Source organism: Orcinus orca, chromosome 20, assembly GCF_937001465.1.
Source record: "Orcinus orca chromosome 20, mOrcOrc1.1, whole genome shotgun sequence".
Taxonomy (NCBI): domain Eukaryota; kingdom Metazoa; phylum Chordata; class Mammalia; order Artiodactyla; family Delphinidae; genus Orcinus; species Orcinus orca.
This window is the reverse complement of record NC_064578.1, coordinates 9,917,151-9,935,533: the sequence shown is the minus strand read 5'-3', so window position 1 is coordinate 9,935,533 and position 18,383 is coordinate 9,917,151. Positions and strand designations below refer to the sequence as shown.

At 41.7% G+C, this 18,383-nt stretch overlaps 1 protein-coding gene and 1 long non-coding RNA gene across 2 annotated transcripts in view; one reads left to right on the top strand and one right to left on the bottom strand.

Annotated features, from left to right (window-relative positions):
* Positions 1-18,383, bottom strand: part of LOC125962758 (uncharacterized) — a 238,612-nt gene that overhangs the window by 169,912 nt on the left and 50,317 nt on the right. The window lies entirely within an intron of this gene.
* On the top strand, positions 596-8,485 carry CLEC3A (C-type lectin domain family 3 member A). The gene is made up of 3 exons (XM_004280122.3): positions 596-710; positions 5,787-5,870; positions 7,632-8,485. The coding sequence occupies exons 1-3, from the start codon at positions 596-598 to the stop codon at positions 8,021-8,023; spliced, it is 591 nt and encodes a 196-aa protein (XP_004280170.1). The 3' UTR covers positions 8,024-8,485.

Sequence of the window (18,383 nt, the reverse complement as noted above, 5' to 3'; positions counted from 1 at the left end):
TCGACCGCCTTCATTACTCCCTGCGAGCAAACCCTTCCCAAGTTCCGCATGAGCTGTGTAGTCACATGAGTGTGAACAGACGCAGGTGGTGCTCTGGCATCACACACACACGCACGCACACAATAACCTTCCTAGATTTGTGTGTGTCATTGAATACATTTCCCAGAACATTAAGTGAACTTCAGACTGCCAAACCAAAGACTTAAATATTGGGGTCTTCACAGACAGACCCCATGCTTCCTGGACTTTAAATTTAAAAAAAAGAAAGAAAGAAAAGAAAAAAAGACAAAAACGAAACCCTTAGTCCCTTAATAAACTCTGATATGCTCTGAAAAGGCAAGTCAAGTAGGAAAAATTTTCCTAGGAGGAAAATTTTTTTTAAAGCCTAAAGAAGACACGAGAACAGGGGCCACCTTATGCTGCAGCCAGCAGAGGCATTCCAACATTCCCTCAGCAGGATTCCAGCCAACCTGCACAGTGTGCTTTTATAAAGGTGGCCCCAGGCACTTCAGGGCAAGATGTGGCTGGGAAGTCTACCTGCCCCCTCGTACTTCAGAGGAGCTGGCACAGTGGCTGTCAGACTTGCCTGAGAGCCATGGCAAAGAATGGACTTGTAATTTACATCCTGCTTATCACCTTACTCCTGGACCAGACCACCAGCCACACGTCCAAGTTCAAAGCCAGGAAGCACAGCAAACGCCGAGTGAAAGGTAACGGGGTTTCTCCGTCCCACAAAACTCTAGGCTAGCTCAGGGCGGGGAGGAGCTGGACAATGCTCATTTCCAGATTCTTCAAGGACACCAGCTCTGGTGACCGTACCGTGGCTTCAGGTGCATATGGCGTTTTCAGGGGACTGAGTGACCTCTTAATTTTCTGGGACAGTTTGATATTTAAAGGAATCAAGTGGTAGGCTGTATTGTATATCTGTATTGTATTCTGTACTGTATATCCTTTGTCAGGTGAGCTTAGGCATGAGAATGTTCTTTGGAGGGTGATAACCTGGATACAACATCAGGTATTTGGAATGAGGGATCAAGTAGAAAAGACTGATTAACAGGGTATACCATTTCACTCGTAGATATTGTATGATGTTCACATATACCTGCAAGATAACTATAATCATACTAAATGTGCACTAGAGGATAAAGCTATTGGTAATGTGACTTCCGTTTCATCATTAGTTATCATGTAGGTATATTTTCGTATCCCTGGCAATATAAGGACAGTCTACACTATATTTTTAAGATTTTAATGTCATAGAGAAGTTGAAACTCTTCCACTTAAAAATATTTCAACAAACAACGTCATGTAGCATTTGAAGACATTTTAATGCAAAACAATCTCCAAGCAAACCCAAATTTGGGGTGGCTTGAATTAGGTTAAGAGATTAAAAAAAAAAAAAATCCTGCAAGGAACAATGATGATGGCAATGTATTTGCAATATGCTAAAACCAAATCAAAAGGGAAAGCATCAAGAAAAGTGTGGGGTGATGTTTTATCTCATCCTGAGTCATTTTCATATCAGGATATTTCAAGGTAAATATTAGGACACTATTTCCTTATCAATTTCACTTCACTAGTAACAAAACACACCAAAGATACAAATAACATTAAAGTCTTGATTTAACACAACACGAATGGCTGGTGGGTAAAAGGGAGCTTATCTTGCACCGTGTTTTTAAGATTACACAGTGCCCTTTTCCAGGAATATTTATTTATACACTTTAGGTCTGATGCAAAGTTTCTTTTTCTTTTTTTTTTTTTTTTTTGCGGTACGCGGGCCTCTCACTGTTGTGGCCTCTCCCGCCGCAGAGCACAGGCTCCGGATGCGCGGGCTCAGCGGCCATGGCTCACGGGCCCAGCCGCTCTGCAGCATGTGGGATCCTCCCGGACCAGGGCACGAACCCGCGTCCCCTGCATCGGCAGGCGGACTCTCAACCACTGCGCCACCAGGGAAGCCCTGATGCAAAGTTTCTTAAGTGGAATCTTTTTTCCTTATAAAATATTACACTCCTCTGTTATTCCTTTTAATGATAGATTAAAATATTTCTCATGAGTGATGAAGACAGGAAAAGGAGGGAGAGAAGATGTGGAATACTTTTGTTGCCAGCATTTGTTTACCATAAAGAAGGACTTAGCAAAGTGGTGACCACCCAGTAAGGATGCAGGGAGGTGTTTGAATATGTGAGTGTGTGTGTGTGTGTGTGCTGTGTGGGTGTTTCTCAGTTGCAGTTCAGGTTATTATGCCCTACCCTCCAAGACACACACACAAGCATGCTTTTGTTTGTTTTTTAACAGACTGGGTCCACATTTTAAATATCATCCTCCCAAAGCAGTTTTGCTCATTTTTGCCTTGAGATCTGAGAAAGTAGATTCTACAGTAAGTGAAACCATTAGCCTAAACTTGCTAAACATTTCTTTCCCCCATACGTTTTTAAAATATTTTAAGTACCTGGAAAGAATACCAAAGTTTATGAAATCAAAAGCAAAAGCCATTTTTTCTCTCTCGATTCTTTCCACAGAATTACCCCCTATTGACTGTTAGGAGATAGTATCCCCAGAGTTTTCTTTAATGTCCGATTAAAAATTGATACTTTTAACAAAATAAGAGTTGGCTATCCAAAGTACTTGGCAGACAAATTAATTGATTTTATCTATTAAATCTTGGATAACCTTAAATATAAGGCATACCTCAGCCCTTTTAACAGCTGCATAATATTCCCTTATGGATGGGTCATGACTTATTTAATCTGTTCCCTCTTGGTGAACTTTTGTGTTCATCAAATCCATCCCATTATGATCCAATGCCTCAGTGAACTACTTTGTAAACAGATATTGATCCCCATGCTAGAATATTGTGATGATACACTTCTAGAAGTAAAATTGTAGGTTAATTACACTGTCTCTCAAAATGGTAGCATGAACCCATGCTCTCATCTTCAGCGTACAAGAGCACCCATTCACACCTTGACAACCTGACATCCTATCATCAGGTTAAGCTGTGCCAGCCTAACGAAACCCAAAAACCTTTTAATTTGCATCTCTTTGATGGTTAACAAAGTTGAGGTATTTTTCATACGTTTACTGGTCATTTATTCCAGGAATTATTTTTGCATTCCTACCCTGTGTCTGCTTTTGGAGAACAACAATAATAAAATGAAAGGGAGCCTTTTTTAAAAACTTGAAATGGCAGTTGAGTGATTTAGCTCCAAAACCAAGTTCTCCCTGCTATTTGCTTCATAGGTCTCAACAAATTAGGTGGAGCAATGCAAATTATGTTGTAGTCATGAATCAAAAATAAATTTTTTGATTGTGAAATAGTTGTTCCCTGTATTCATTGTCAACAAAACACATCCACATTTCTCACAAAGGACAGAAGCAGAAGCCAAGCCACCTGGATAACGACTTCCATAGTGATCTCCCAAGAGCCTAATAATAATTCATGTGTCTTCGTGTTAATTACAATGTTTACAGCTTCCCTATGGAGGCCCTTTATTTAAATAGCATGGAGCAGGAAGCCAAGAGGGACTGGGGGTGACATTTGTATGGTTTACAACTTGTAACTTGGGAGGAAACTTCAGCAGTCTTTGCAAGTCTGGCCTCCAACAGGCGATGGCTTTGCATCCTGAAGGTACCCTTATATTTATGCTGGATTCTATGGTCCCGTTGAGGAAACCCTGAGCTACTGGACACTTTGAGAATTGATGTCCATCCCTGGATACCCCAGAGGCATTTCCTAACCCAAATGTGGAAACACCTGGCTTGTAAAGCATACGTTTAAGGGGAAAATGAGGGACTTTCCTGGCGGTCTAGTGGTTAAGACTCCCCACTTCCACTGCGGGGGGCACAGGTTCGATCCCTGGTCACGGAACTAAGATCCTGCTTGTGGTGCGGTGTGGCCAAAAAAAGAAAAGGGGTGGGAGGGTAAAGTGAATCAGCACATTTGGATTTGGTCCTGTCCTGAAATTCCCTATGTGGTATCCCCACGAAAAGGCAGCTAGGAACAGCCATACCAAGCTTCAAGCATCTTAGCTATTTGAGGCCATGTACTAGGGACCAACCAGGTAAAGGTGGTCACTGTGCAGAAGCAGACGGGAGGGGTGGGAAGAGAACAGACTTGAAGTCAGAGAGATTCAAATCCCAGCTCTGCACCTTACTAGCTGGGTGACCTTTGACAGGTTAATTCAGATTTCTGTGCCTCTCTTTCTCCTTTTGTGAAATGATAGCGTCCGTCTCATAGTAATACTGAAAGAATTAACCTCCCGGTGCACAGTATATGGTGGCTTTTAATATTTATTAAGATTTATTATAATTCCTGCCTTTGAAGAGCTCACAAGCTGTCAGTTTCTAAGACAGTCCCCATCAGGTCTGGATTTTTTATTTAGTTAAGGCTGCTCATTTTCTACTACTTACTTATACCCAAGGTTGGTAAAGGACAGCCACGAAGACTAACCTCATCCAGGGACATTCAAGACTAAGTAAATTGCTAATCCCTAATGCAGAAGCATTTTTAGAGGGCTTTTTATCACTGCCTTTCCCTGCTTCTCCGTGAAAATCACTGAACCCTGCTAGGAGCCACTATACCTGGAACATCAGCTGAGTACGGATACTGGGGACAGGGGACTTGGGGACCCAATTAAGTCTGAGTGTGAGTTCTACCACTTATCTGCCAATTTAGCTCGTTGAGTTCATTCTCATCCTTCAATGAGAATCTCATCTTCCTCCACTCATAACTATTTTTGAAGAGTAAATGAAAATAACACAGAAGTACTTTGTATGCCATAAAGTGTCCGTTCACTCAGCAAACATTATGAGACTGATTATGTGCCAAGCATCATGTTAAACATCGGGAATACCATGGACAACCAGAGAGATGATATTAAGTAAGTAAAGGAAGACGATTATAGATTGCAGAAATTGTGCGGAAGAAAAATAAAGGTTCAAGGAATGAGATCAGCCAGAGGGATGCCAATGTAAAGAGAATGATCAGAAAGTCTTCTCAGAAGAGGAAGAGGCAGGACAGGAATAAAGATGCAGACGTAGAGAATGGACTTGAGGACAAGGGGAGGGGGAACGGTGAGATGGGACGAAGTGAGAGAGTGGCATGGACATATATACACTACCAAATGTAAAACAGACAGCTAGTGGGAAGCAGCCGCATAGCACAGGGAGATCAGCTCAGTGCTTCGTGACCACCTAGAGGGGTGGGATAGGGAGGGTGGGAGGGAGGCTCAAGAGGGAGGGGATATGGGGATATATGTATATGTATAGCTGATTCACTTCGTTATAGAGCAGAAACTAACACAACAATGTAAAGCAATTACACTCCAAAAAACATGTTAAAAAAAAAAAAGAAGAAGAAGAGGAGAACTTTAAGCTTGATAAGGAGATGGACAAGAGCTGGGCAAGAGTGTTCCAGGCAGAAGGAATACGAAAGAAGCATCCTGAGATGAGACAGATTGCTCTAGGATGCATCTGAAATCAACAAGTCTGAAGTCTGGTGATGGAGGGCGAGTCCCACAGGGTGGGGCTGGAGCAACAGACAGGAGCCCCATCCCCCAGAAGGACCTTCTAATATTATTACTCCCACCAAGCCCTTATACATCTTCCTGGATAACTTATTTTCATGCATTATTTTCCACGTACACTGGGCTCAGTTTCATCAAAATCACCCTCGCCTTAAATTCTGGATTCCAAAGCTTTATTTTATTTTGTTTTATTTGTATCTTATTTTAATCATATGCTTTTCATTCCTCCTATCCCACCCTACCCTAAAACATCCTCAGAAAAGGATGGAGACCTGAAGACTCAAGTGGAAAAGCTCTGGAGAGAAGTCAATGCCCTGAAGGAAATGCAAGCCCTGCAGACAGGTGAGATCCCATCTCATCTCAAACGAGATGGGAAAAGAACCTGATTTGTCAGCAATTCAAACCATATAGAGAGTACGTGCTGAGTTGTAAGCGACATTTTTTTAAAAGAGACATTGACAAGCCAGAGACGTGTCCAGGAGAAAGGATCTAAAAGCTGGGGAGATGACTGTTTGGGGAAATTAGCTTGATTTTCCACTCCCTACTCCTGTAAATGGGTGGTATAGAAATAAAACCAGGCATTTCAATAATACATTTTAAAAGTCCGTCCATAATTCTTCTTTAATGGGCAATGAAAGAAAACTGAAGAAGTATTAACTAGCTAAAATAATCAGCATTATTTAGATGTTTACTAAGTGTCCATTGGGAGATCGCCGTGGTTGAACTAAACACAGGATCAGAGGACTCACTCCCGACAAGTAGGGCAACACATGCAGAGAAGACCAGTGGTTAGAGCCACAGCTTGCCAGCAGAGGGCAGCATCCGGTGTTCCTTTTTCATGGAGTAGCGCTCCTGGCAGCCTATGCAGCTGGACCCACTGCTGTCCAGGAGCTACTCTGCTGGCTCCCAGGGCAAGGAAATGAGAGCCACACTAGGTAAGTTCAGGAACATCCCTGGCTTGTAAGGTTCACATCCTCAGGAATGAATACTCTCACAGCAACTCCAAAAGCAGAGCTTTGAGGGTTTCACAAGAGAACTGCCCAATTATAAGACTTACTACCTTCAAGGAGGACTGAAGTTACAGCTTTTCCATCAAGTATTTATAACTCCCAGGCCAGCTGTATGTTACTGATCCTGAGTCATTTTTACCATAAGCAACGTTGCCTAGTAACACTGGTGACAGGGCCCTTTATCAGGTTCCCAGGGGAACAGAATTAGAAAGTTAAAGGACGGCCAAATGCGTCTGCAGAAGGGGAGAGTTTTGTTAACCCTCTAACCACAGTTGGGGACTATAATAATACTTTATAAACATTAACACATTAATCCTCCAACAATTTATGAGATGATGCTGCTATGATTATCCTCATTTTACAGATGAGGAAACTGAGGCACAGAGAAATTAAATAATTTTTCCAAAGCTTACACAGCTAGTAAATGTCAGAACTGACACCTAAGTCCAGGCACTACAGCCCTGGAGCCTGAGTCTCCAACGTTATGCCTTGAAACTATCTTTCTATTTGTTTTATCCTGGGTAAGACAAACAATATTACCAGGGCTCAGTTATCTGCATAAGAAAAGCCCTATCGCTCCACACGCAAACTCAGACTTCTGTTTTTGTTTGTTTTTTAATAATTGTGGCACACCAACCAGTTCCAAAAGTTCCAAGGAAATTCAGCACATAATGGAGCTACACAAACTAGCGAACATGTATATATATCCAAGCAGCAGGAGGCTAAAGGCCAGGGTTTAAGGGTGAGCCAGACCTGGGTTTCCGTAGTTGTGATCTTATGTGACGGGTAAGTCACCTTTGTATAGGCTAAGTTGTTAACAAGTAACAACTTCTTTAAGCTTCACTATCCTGATATGTAAAGATGGGCATAATAAAAACTCACTTCATGGGATGGTTGTGATTATGACATGAGTTCATTTATGTAAAGTACTTGGCACAGTGTCTGACTCATACAAAGTCTTCAGTACATGCTAACTCACCATTGTCACTGCACATCATTCATTCCACAACTATTTACTGCTATTGGCCAGATCCAGTCCTGGATTATTATACTACAAAAGCATCTTAATATGTCAAATTTCACATCTTTACAGTCTGTCTCCGAGGCACAAAATTTCACAAGAAGTGCTACCTTGCTTTGGAAGGCTTGAAGCACTTCCACGAAGCCAACGAAGACTGCATTTCCAGGGGAGGGACGCTGGTTGTCCCCAGAAGCTCCGACGAAATCAATGCCGTCCGAGACTATGGTAAAAGGAGCCTGCCAGGGGTCAATGAGTTTTGGCTGGGCATCAACGACATGGTCACAGAAGGCAAGTTTGTCGATATCAATGGAGTCGCCATCTCCTTCCTCAACTGGGACCATGCACAGCCTAACGGTGGCAAGCGGGAAAACTGCGTCCTCTTCTCACAGTCAGCTCAGGGCAAATGGAGTGACGAGGTCTGTCGTAGCAGCAAGAGGTACATATGTGAGTTCACCATCCCCTGATAGACCCTTCTTGAATGTGTCTTCCAAGCAAGATCGGTCATGATTTATAGGCTGATGGATCCCAGGAATAAGTCAAAATTGTCCTCCCTCACGGGACTCTGTGTTCACAGGAATACAAGAGTCAGCCAGTTTGGCTACCACATTGTATTGTGGTTTTGCCCTCCCTGGGGTATGGGGGAGCAGAAATAATGATCTAGCCATGTACACACTGTTAAAGGGGCTTCTGCAAAATGGGCTATCAGACCTTTCTCACTCCTGGTCCCTCCTACTTGTATCGACCAGGTTAGTGTTAAAAATACAACAGCCAGAAAAGCAAGCTTAGACGACCTGGAAGATTTTCTCTTAAAAGTTTAGGATATATTTGATTGATGAGGTGCTACATAATCCAAAAACTTTTCAGTCTGATGTTCAATCTATTCCATCCTAATGATAGTATCTTATTAGTCCATCACCCTTTCTTTGAGTTGCAGCATCCCCTGGTGGGACTAGTATCTTCTCTGTCACATCAAAACATGAATGTCTCAGAGAGGTTCTGATTTAATTCCATTTTCTTCAAACCCATCCTACTCCCCCCAGCCCTCCAGCCATATACACATCTTTTTTTTTTTTTTTTGGAAGTTCCAAGTAAAGATCTGGAAGGAAATATTAAGGCAGTATTGGTAACCCTAAGACAGAACAGAGTAGCAGATTGTATAGAAAAAGAAAATTTTAAAAAGTCTACTTTTTCCCTGCATTAACATGTTTACCTGACTTTATGAAATCAAGGGTGGATATGACATGTTAGTTTCCTTTTTTTAACATATTTTACATACTTATATATATTTAACAATCATATATTTAAGTCTATTATGAGCAATCTATATTTGGAGGTTGAAAGCTGGATTTAAATAATATTATTTTGGAGTCACATGTCTATGTTATTTTTTATTATTCTGCTATTCCCACTAAATTGTTTCACTAGATTGGGTAAAGTAACGTCATTGCTTGATATGAAATTACGAAGTTAAGACTTGGGGGAAATGGGCTTCTTAGGAGCAAACAATCCTAAGTATATTCTGTTTTTCAAATAAATGTCTTTTTTTTTTCTTTAAATGCTGATTGTGTTTTGGGAGCAAAGTCCTTCTCTACAAACTTTAATTATGTATGCTTGGAATTAAGTTTTAGTTCTTTACATTGCACAATAATAAAGCCTGAATTCTGATCAATGTGGATGTACGTGGGTATTGATTACAGTTATTTAAACTATGTTGGTTTATATCAGACTTGGCAAAAGTCAGGGGGAAATACCCTGGATTTAATCAAACCGGTGATTTAGATGTACTACAAGGATAGTTTTACTTGACAATAAAGAAGTAAAGTCCATGAAATTCCCTGGTGGTCCAGTGGTTAGGATTCAGCACCTTCACTGCTGGAGCCTGGGTTCCATCCCTGGTCAGGGAACTAAGACCCCAGAAGCGGCACAGCGCAGTCAAAAAAAAAAGTCCAGGGAGAGGAGGAGACTTAAAAACAAAATTTGTATCTGCAATTAGTTTTGATTGACGCTGGCCAACTTCCTACGCCAACAGAACCACAGTCTCCTTAAAGATAATGACAATAATGAGATTCATAGATAGTATGAGTAGCATATTCTAGACCCTGTGCTCAATTTTACATAATTCTCATTTATCTTTGGAACAATCTAGGGATTTAGGCTCTAGAATTATTTCACTTCACAAAAGAACAAACTGAAGAAGAGAGGTGTGGTAATTTGCCCTAAATCAGCCCCAGGATTAGTGAAGTTGTGACCAGAAGCCAACAAGTTGACTCAGATTCTACATCCTTAGCAACTCAGAAGGAGCTGTGACAAGGTCAGGTCTGTTCAAACAGGCAGTGGAAGTGGACTCTAATCCATCTCCCTGTTCCCTCATGTGGGGTAACAGTTTAGGCCAACACCTGACCTTGATGGGGCATTCAGTCTGAATCTGCTTCAAAAGGGTTAAATAAAGACAACTCCGGTTCACACAAGTCAGTGTCAGAGTTTGGGTACCTAGGAGATGGTGATAGATAGGGTCATGTTCCCCCAAATGCCCCAACCAGAAAGCTCAAGAGAAGCTTAATTCAAAGGAACAGAGGAAGGTTAGTTAGTGAGGGCAAATCAAGATGAGTTACCAAGACAAGGGGCAGATGGATGGGAGACAGAGCAAGATTGGAAGGAGTAGATTAAGAGATTATCTGGTTTGCCCAGGGTCAGACTCATGACCTTGACTTTATTACTCAGCCAACATATCGACCAGAAGTCACACCCACTCCTTGGAAGCTGCCTGGACTATAACATAACGAATTCTGAAACTTGGTAGAAAGAGTGCCATGTGCAATTAGCAATGTCTCACAAGTTCATGATAGGAGGACACCAACATTTATACTACATAATTGTCATCCCTAGTATAAACCCTTGGCTTCCTGCAGTTATATTTAAAGTAGTCAAGTCCCTACAAGATTTACCAGAAAGCTGATTCTAATCTCTAAAGAAGTGTTTCTCAAGCATTCTTGTGCTTAAAAATCACATGGGAACCTTATCAACTTGCAGACCCGATAGATCGGGACTGAGGCCCCAGATTCTTCATTTCCTTTTTTTTGTTTGTTTTAATATATATTATTTATTTATTTATGGCTGCGTTGGGTCTTCGTTGCTGTGCGCGGGCTTTCTCTAGTTGCAGCGAGCGGGGCTACTCTTTGTTGCGGTGTGCGGGCTTTAGTAGATGTGGCGCACAGGTTTCAGTAGCTGTGGCTCGTCACCAGGGAAGCCCCCCAGATTCTTCATTTCTAAAAGCATCTAGTGCAAGCCAACAGGGCTGGACCACACGCCACAGTCTGAGAGCAAGTATCTAAAGCTGTAGCTACTTGCCCAGAGACAGTCTCTGCCGATTCCAGCAGTTTTGTTTCCCTTTAACTCAAGTCAAGGGTAGGATCTACAATTCATCTGTGTGAAGAACAATACTAAGAGCAATTTCTCTACCCATCACAGATGCTTCCATCCATATTGTTAAATGAGATACAAAGTAAAAATCAATTAAAGAAAATAATAGTTGAGATTCAAATTAGGGATTCAAAGGAGAACATATCTCAAGGTTCAATGGGTCCTTTCTCTTCTCTAACAATGCTGAATAACATTTCTGAAATTAAAATTAAGATAGAAACTCTTTCCTGTTCTTACATTAGTGAGAACTTCCATAATCGTCACCAAATAAAGCACATCTAACGAATGAAGAAGCCCACCAATTTTAGCTACTTAAGTAACTAAGCTGTAGTAAGAGATTCAAAGGGCGCCTACTAACTATAAAGCATCATGCTAGGTAATATGGAAGGACAGAAAGGAAGTAAGTTATGGTATCTGCACTCCAGGATATTACAACCTAGTCCACAGGAGGAGAGCAAGACTCTCCACTGGAGTCTGAGAAGAAAATACTAGTAGCTCTAATTACATACGAAAGTTGTGAATTTACAGATTATTACTATCTAGTTTAACCTAAACTGAAACCCACAAAATGGGCACAGATTTAAATAAATTCCTGGAAATAAACACCAAATTGAATATACACTAATAAAAAAAAATTGTGCACACACTCAAACAAGCATAGCTGACACTTCTACTGGTTCAGGGAGACATACAGAGCCCAGGCAAACCCAATCAGAATTTTTTCCAGTGGTTGCCAATGGACACTGGGAGTAATGAAACTTTTTTTTTTTTTTTTGCTGGAGACACTAAATTGGGACAAAGTGAATTTAGGGCTCTGATAGAATACTTCCCTTCCAGTTGGATGCAATGTGCAGAATGAATTATAACAAATATAAGCAGTGATGAGCAATGATAGGGCAGGAAGGGAAAAGGGGGAGAGGGAGAGAGAGAAAAAGAGAGAGAAAGGGAGGAAATATGTGTGTGTGTGTTTTCACATAATGCTGAGTTTATCATTCTTAAGGCCCTGGTTTTTATTTCTGTAAATTCTATGAGAATTTGAGCTAGTTGGAGTTTGTGTATCAGCCAGGATAGCCTAGGTTATGACCTCACCGAGCTTACATCTAGATAGGGAAACATACAATAAACAAAGAAAAAACAAAATCATTTCAGAAAATATGACAAAATGTCAAAAGACTGACATGACAAAATGGCATAACAAATGACACAATTAAAATGACAAAAGAATAAAATTAAAAAAGGAGATGAAAGATGGAGTGACTAGAGACAGTGATGCCAGACAGAGTGAACAACTCTTTTAATACAGTGAAAGAGAGAATGCAAAAGAAAGTGACCTAGGAATCATCAGCGCAAAAGTCCAAGAGAGACCCTGAGAGAAATGACTTACCCCAAATCTCCCAGCAAGCTGGGGACAGGGCAGGGACTGGAATTCAATTTCCTGTCTCCCAATGCAGAGGCTGTATCTTGCCAGCCCAGTTCAAGGTCATTTAAGGTCAAGGGACTTGGAGTCAGAAGACCTAGACTCCACACATGCTACATGTGTGATTTTAGGCAAGAATAAATTTTTGGGCCCCCACTTCCTCATCTATCAGTAGAAATGACAGATCATCCACAGAACTGTGAGTTGAAATTTGAAAATACAATTTCTGAGCAAGCAAACACTCTGGATATGACATCTTTAAAAAAGAAGAGTTTTGTTCCGTAAAATAACCAAAACATCTCACGATAGAAAAATCTGCAGAGTAAGTAAAAACATTTAGAAATTATCCTGCATCTTGGTCTTTTTCACTCATTTATCCAGTTAATATTTATTAAGCACATGTATCCAGCAGCGTCTAATTTTACCACCATCCACGCAAAGCTGTAGAGGTTACATCATTAGGCAATGTTATATCCTGCTTTATTTTACTTAACCATTTTCCTAGCTTTTCCATAATGTACTTTCTATGGTTCCATGATATTCCAATGTGTTATTAATTGAGCACATATATGACTGCAATTTTTAATACATTTAAAAATGGAATTTTACTTAAACATCTAAATATAAATATTTAGTCTTTATATAAATAAATGGAAATTTTGCTTTTCATTTTTCTCCTGTAAATAATGCTGTAATGAACATTTTGTGGCAATTTTCTTTCTTTTTGACTGTAGGTTTTTCTCCCCTATTGAGTTCCAGGGAATTCCCTGGCAGTCCAGTGTTTAAGACTCCATGCTTCTACTGCAGAGGACTCGGGTTGGATCCCTGGTCGGGGAGCTAAGATCTCCGCATACCACACGAGTGGCAAAAAGAAGAAAAAAAAATTCCAGAAGTGGAATTATTAAATAAAAGGGTAGGAATAACTTTAGCCACTTTGCATCATGGTGTGAAATTACTTTCCAAATAGATCGTGCAAACTGAAGAGGCAGCATGCCCTGTAATGCCACTAACTTTGGAGTCAGTTGGTCCTGCGTTTGTATACCAGCATCCATGCTCTGTGACCTGGAAGAAGTCATTTTACCTTGCTGAATACCTTCCCAATATGTAAATACACAATAAAAGTAAAACAATAATATGAAGGGATTCATCGTATTTACCTTAGAAAATTGTTAGGATTAAAAATAGAGTTGGGGACTTCCCTGGTAGTCCAGGGGTTAAGAGTCCGCCTTCCAATGCAGGGGATGCGGGTTTGATCCCTGGTTGGAGAACTAGGATGCCACCTGCCGCGGGGCATCTCAACTAGAGAGCCTGCGTGCCCAAACTACAGAGCCCATGCGCTCTGGAGCCCGCAACTAAGACCCTGATACAGCCAAAATAAACAAATAAATAAAAATTAATTAATTAATTAAAAAAATAAACAGAGTTAATTTTTCTTTTTTGGTAATAGTTGATTTCAGAAATATTAATTATTCAATTAAGCTAAGACAAAGAATGGGACTGTGGGGGTAAGAGAGGTGCCTGGAATAAGCCTCACAGGTAGCAGGTAATGCTATTATGACATTTGGTATATGCATTTGGGTTACACAAATTCAAGCTGCGCTAAGAACTGCGAATAGAGATCAGCATTAAATTAAAAGTTACCTTAAAAAACCAGGATGGGGCTTCCCAGGTGGCGCAGTGGTTGAGAGTCCGCCTGCTAATGCAGGGGACACAGGTTCGAGCCGCGGTCCGGGAAGATCCCACATGCCGCGGAGCAACTAAGCTTGTGCGCCACAACTACTGAGCCTGCGCTCTAGAGCCCGCGCACCACAGCTACTGAGCCTGCGTGCCACAACTACTGAAGCCCGCGTGCCTAGAGCCAGTGCTCCTCAACAAGAGAAGCCACCGCAATGAGAAGCCCACGCACCGCGACGAAGAGTAGCCCCCGCTTGCCACAACTAGAGAAAGCCCAGGCGCAGGTATGAAGACCCCATGCAGCCAAAAAAAATAAAAATAAAAATAAACAAAATAAAGTAGGTGTTACAACAAAGGAGTTTTAGAAAGTTTCAAGAAGTGACAACAGAAGGACAAACTCCGAGGGTGACTAGAGCCCTTAGCCTGATGAAGGCGTATACTTATCAGCACCCTCTTCTGGAACTTTTTATGTGTTTGGGTTGCCTCCCCGCTGACATCCCTAGGAGCCTTGAGAGAGGTGCGTGTGGAGGACTGAGGGAGGGATGGGGCCCTGCGCTGGGGAGTGGCTGCAGCTGAGGATACGCGGAGACAGACCGGGAAAGTCCTGGGGAAGAAGGTGCTGGGCGCCTGGGCACGCTACTAGCCGTGCTGCTTCAGGTGGTGGTCAAGGTGGCCGTGTACGGGCTGCGGCGAAGCGCCCACCGGCAGTACCCGGTACCCAGTCGGGGCGCCGGGAGGATGGGACTGGCTGCAGCGCTCGTCGCTGTCCACTCGGGCCGGGTGCTGAAGCTGACCAGGCAGGACGCACGCGCACCCGCAGCAGATTGCTCTAGACTTCCGAAGGGTCCGCTTCCTCCCGCCACTGGGAGTGGGCTTCGATAACAGGGAGGGCTGCTGGCGCAACCGCCAGGCCACTTTTTCATCCGGCTTGGCGTCTTCCAGGAGCACCTGCTCAGCTTCCTGGAGAGAAAGGGGCAGCGGTCTGGCTTCCGCCTTCTCTGGGCACCAAGCTGAGGAAGGGTCTGGGAAAACTGACTGCTCCCTGCCTTAGCCTCTTGACCCCCAACACCAGACCCCCAACACCAACTGACCACAGGGATCTACTGACAACTGATGGACAAGACTGCCGTCTCTCCTTGCCTTGTAATGGCAAAGCTAATTATCAAACCAGGTTTACAACAGGGAGCAAGCAACCCACAAACTGACTCAGTTTCCTCATCTGTACAATGCAGATAATATTTCATAACATCTAGAAAATGGAATAATATTTCCACTTAATTAAAGTTCTTGTGATCATTTCATGAGACACTGCAGGCAGAAAGGCATTGCACAGTCTGTTGCTCATAGGAGATGCTTAGAAAATGAAAATTATCATCAGCTGCAAACCGAGTTCCAAGAACTAGGGAGAGAAGGGCCCTCACCTTTTTAGAAGCAAGTGCTCAAAAATCAAATATCAGGTGGCTCTGAGACAAGAAATTTCCTGAGTATTCAGAGAACAATGAGATGAAGATTAAAATGACAGAAGTTTTTTCCAAGGTGTAGATTTAGCCAGAATAAGCAACCAAAATCAGCCCTAGGGTTCCCCTTTGAAGAGTGAACACTCAATTTTAATATTTGTTGTCTTTTAGCATGATATCATTTGAGGGAAAAATGCCAGGGTACTATTTAACCTTATAACAGTATGGCTTTTTCACTAATAAAACCTTATATGGCAGGGACTTCCCTGGTGGTCCAGTGGTTAAAAATCCACCTTCTAATGCAGGGGACGCAGGTTCCATCCCTGGTCTGGGAACTAAGATCCGACATGCCACCGGGCAACTAAGCCTGCATGCAGGAACTACTGAGCCCGTGCCCGCAACTAAGACCTGAGGCAGCCAAATAAATAATAAAAGATAAATATTTTTAAAAAACTTATATGGCATGACAAGCCATGATTTTTGTTTTAAATTCTTTGCATCCCACTGTGTGATAACTCAAATATTTTATTTTGTTTTATTTTATTTCATTTCATTTTTTGGCTGCACCGAGCAGCTTGCAGGATCTTAATTCTCTGACCAGGTACTGAACCCAGGGCCAATGTCAGTGAAAGCACTGAGTCCTAACCACTGGACTGCTAGGGAATTTCCCACTATGTCATTTTAGCAATGAGGAAATTAAGGCTCAAGAGATGAAGTAATTTGTTAAGGCTACAAAGGTTGGAAGTTGCAGAGCCAGAATTAAAGTCCTTATCTGGATGACTCCAGGGCCAGTGCTCTTCCTAACAATGCATGCTGCCACTCCCCTCTGGTGGCATGCCACAGATTAAAATTAATATTAATATGTGGCTATATTATCTAATTAATCTATTAGTACTATTAACATGTACTCTCAGATTTATGTAGATAAGTCCAGAGAGCAGGCTTTCAAGGTCAAACACACAAGGAGATCAAGCAGGAGTAACTTACAACAGATTAATGTTGTTTATAGCTGTAACTGACAGAACTTTCACAGAAATCAAAAACACAACAGACCCTGGTCACCTGAAATGCACAAATCATTTTGTCCACATAACACAAATATTTATTAAATTTACAACAGATCAGGCCCTGGTCTAGATTTTTAGACATGCAGCCATTACCAAAAACACATGATTGAAAGGAAATACATTAAACTGCTAATAGCTGTTACCGCTGGGTGACAGGATTTTATGTGTGAATTTTACTTTCTTCTTTGTTTTAGTTATTTTGCATGCTTTCTAAAATCAGCATCTATTAATAGACCCACAGCCATACAAAACAAACTTATGGTTACCAAAGGGAAAAGGAGGGGAGGGATAAATTAGGAGTTTGGGATTAATATACATACACTACTATATGTAAGATAAATAACCAACAAGGACCTACTATATAGCACAGGGAGCTATACTCAATATTTTGTAATAACCTATAAGGGAAAAGAATCTGAAAAAGAATATATATAAAGCTGAATCACTATGCTGTACACCTGAAACTAACAAAATGTTGTAAATCAACTATACCTCAATAAAACATTTTTAAATTAAAAATTAAAAAATAAAATGAGCATCTATTACTTTTTTTATTTTGGCTGCTTTGGGCCTTTGTTGCTGCACGTGGGCTCTCTCTAGTTGTGGTGAGTGGGGGCTACTATTCGTTGCGGCGCGCAGGCTTCTCATTGCAGTGGCTTCTCTTGTATGGAGCACAGGCTCTAGGCACGCGGGCTTCAGCAGTTGTGGCAGGCGGGCTCAGTAGTTGTGGCACTCGGGCTCTAGAGTGCAGGTTCAGTAGTTGTAGGGCACAGGCTTAGTTTCTCTGCGGCATGTGGGGTCTTCCCGGACCAGGGCTCAAACTCGCATCCCCTGCACTGGCAGGTGGATTCTTAACCACTGCGCCACCAGGGAAGCCCCTCTTAATAGAGGCTTAATAGGGGCTTTTAAATTGAGAAAAAGTTTTATATATGTAAGTGGACTTCAATGGACCAATTTAATTTTGATACTTTGGTGCCTGTCAAACACATGCTACAATTACCCCTACTGACTCACTTGAAAGCTTAATATTTCAGTAACTGAGGTTTCCATTGATTTAAGTTGCAGCTTACTTTGTAGGAAAAACAAAAACTTTTAGCAGAGTGTGTCCACCAATTCAAAGGAAGGGGGTGGGGCAAAGAGAAAGAGAAAAATAGTCCTGTGAAGTAGAAACAAAGTGTTAAGAACTTTTTCATTTGCCAGTAACGTGGATCCGGTACCCAAAAACCAGCCTTCATCCCAAGTTCCAATGTAGGGAGTGGGTTATGACAGTGGAGACTCAGTCCTGGAAGAGTGGAGCAGAAAGCAACTCATGACAAATTTTGTAGGGAAATTTTGACCAGAAGCAACATACACTTTCCTCCTTTCACTTCTTTTAAATATTTTCCACTAAGTTACTTTTTCCTAGCAATCTGTTCACAACAGAAGAATAAGAGCTCAGTCAAGAGATGTAAGTCAAGAAGTTATGGGGGACTCCCCTGGCAGTCCAGTGGTTAGGACTCCACTCTCTCACTGCTGAGGGCCAGGGTTCAATCCCTGGTTGGGGAACTAAGATCTCACAAGCTGTGCACTGTGGCCAAAGGAAAAAATTAAAAATTACAGAAGGAAAACTTAAAAATTCAAGAGATTCTTTCCCCAAATCCAAAAATTACCAAATAAGAAACTAATCCTATTCACAGGCATCTTCAGAAAAGGACGTTCTTGGCAAATAACATCCCTCCAACTTCAGAGAGGGGAAATCCTCTTTTATGCTTAATTTACATTCTTCCTGCTGTCTTTGTAGCCTACTCTT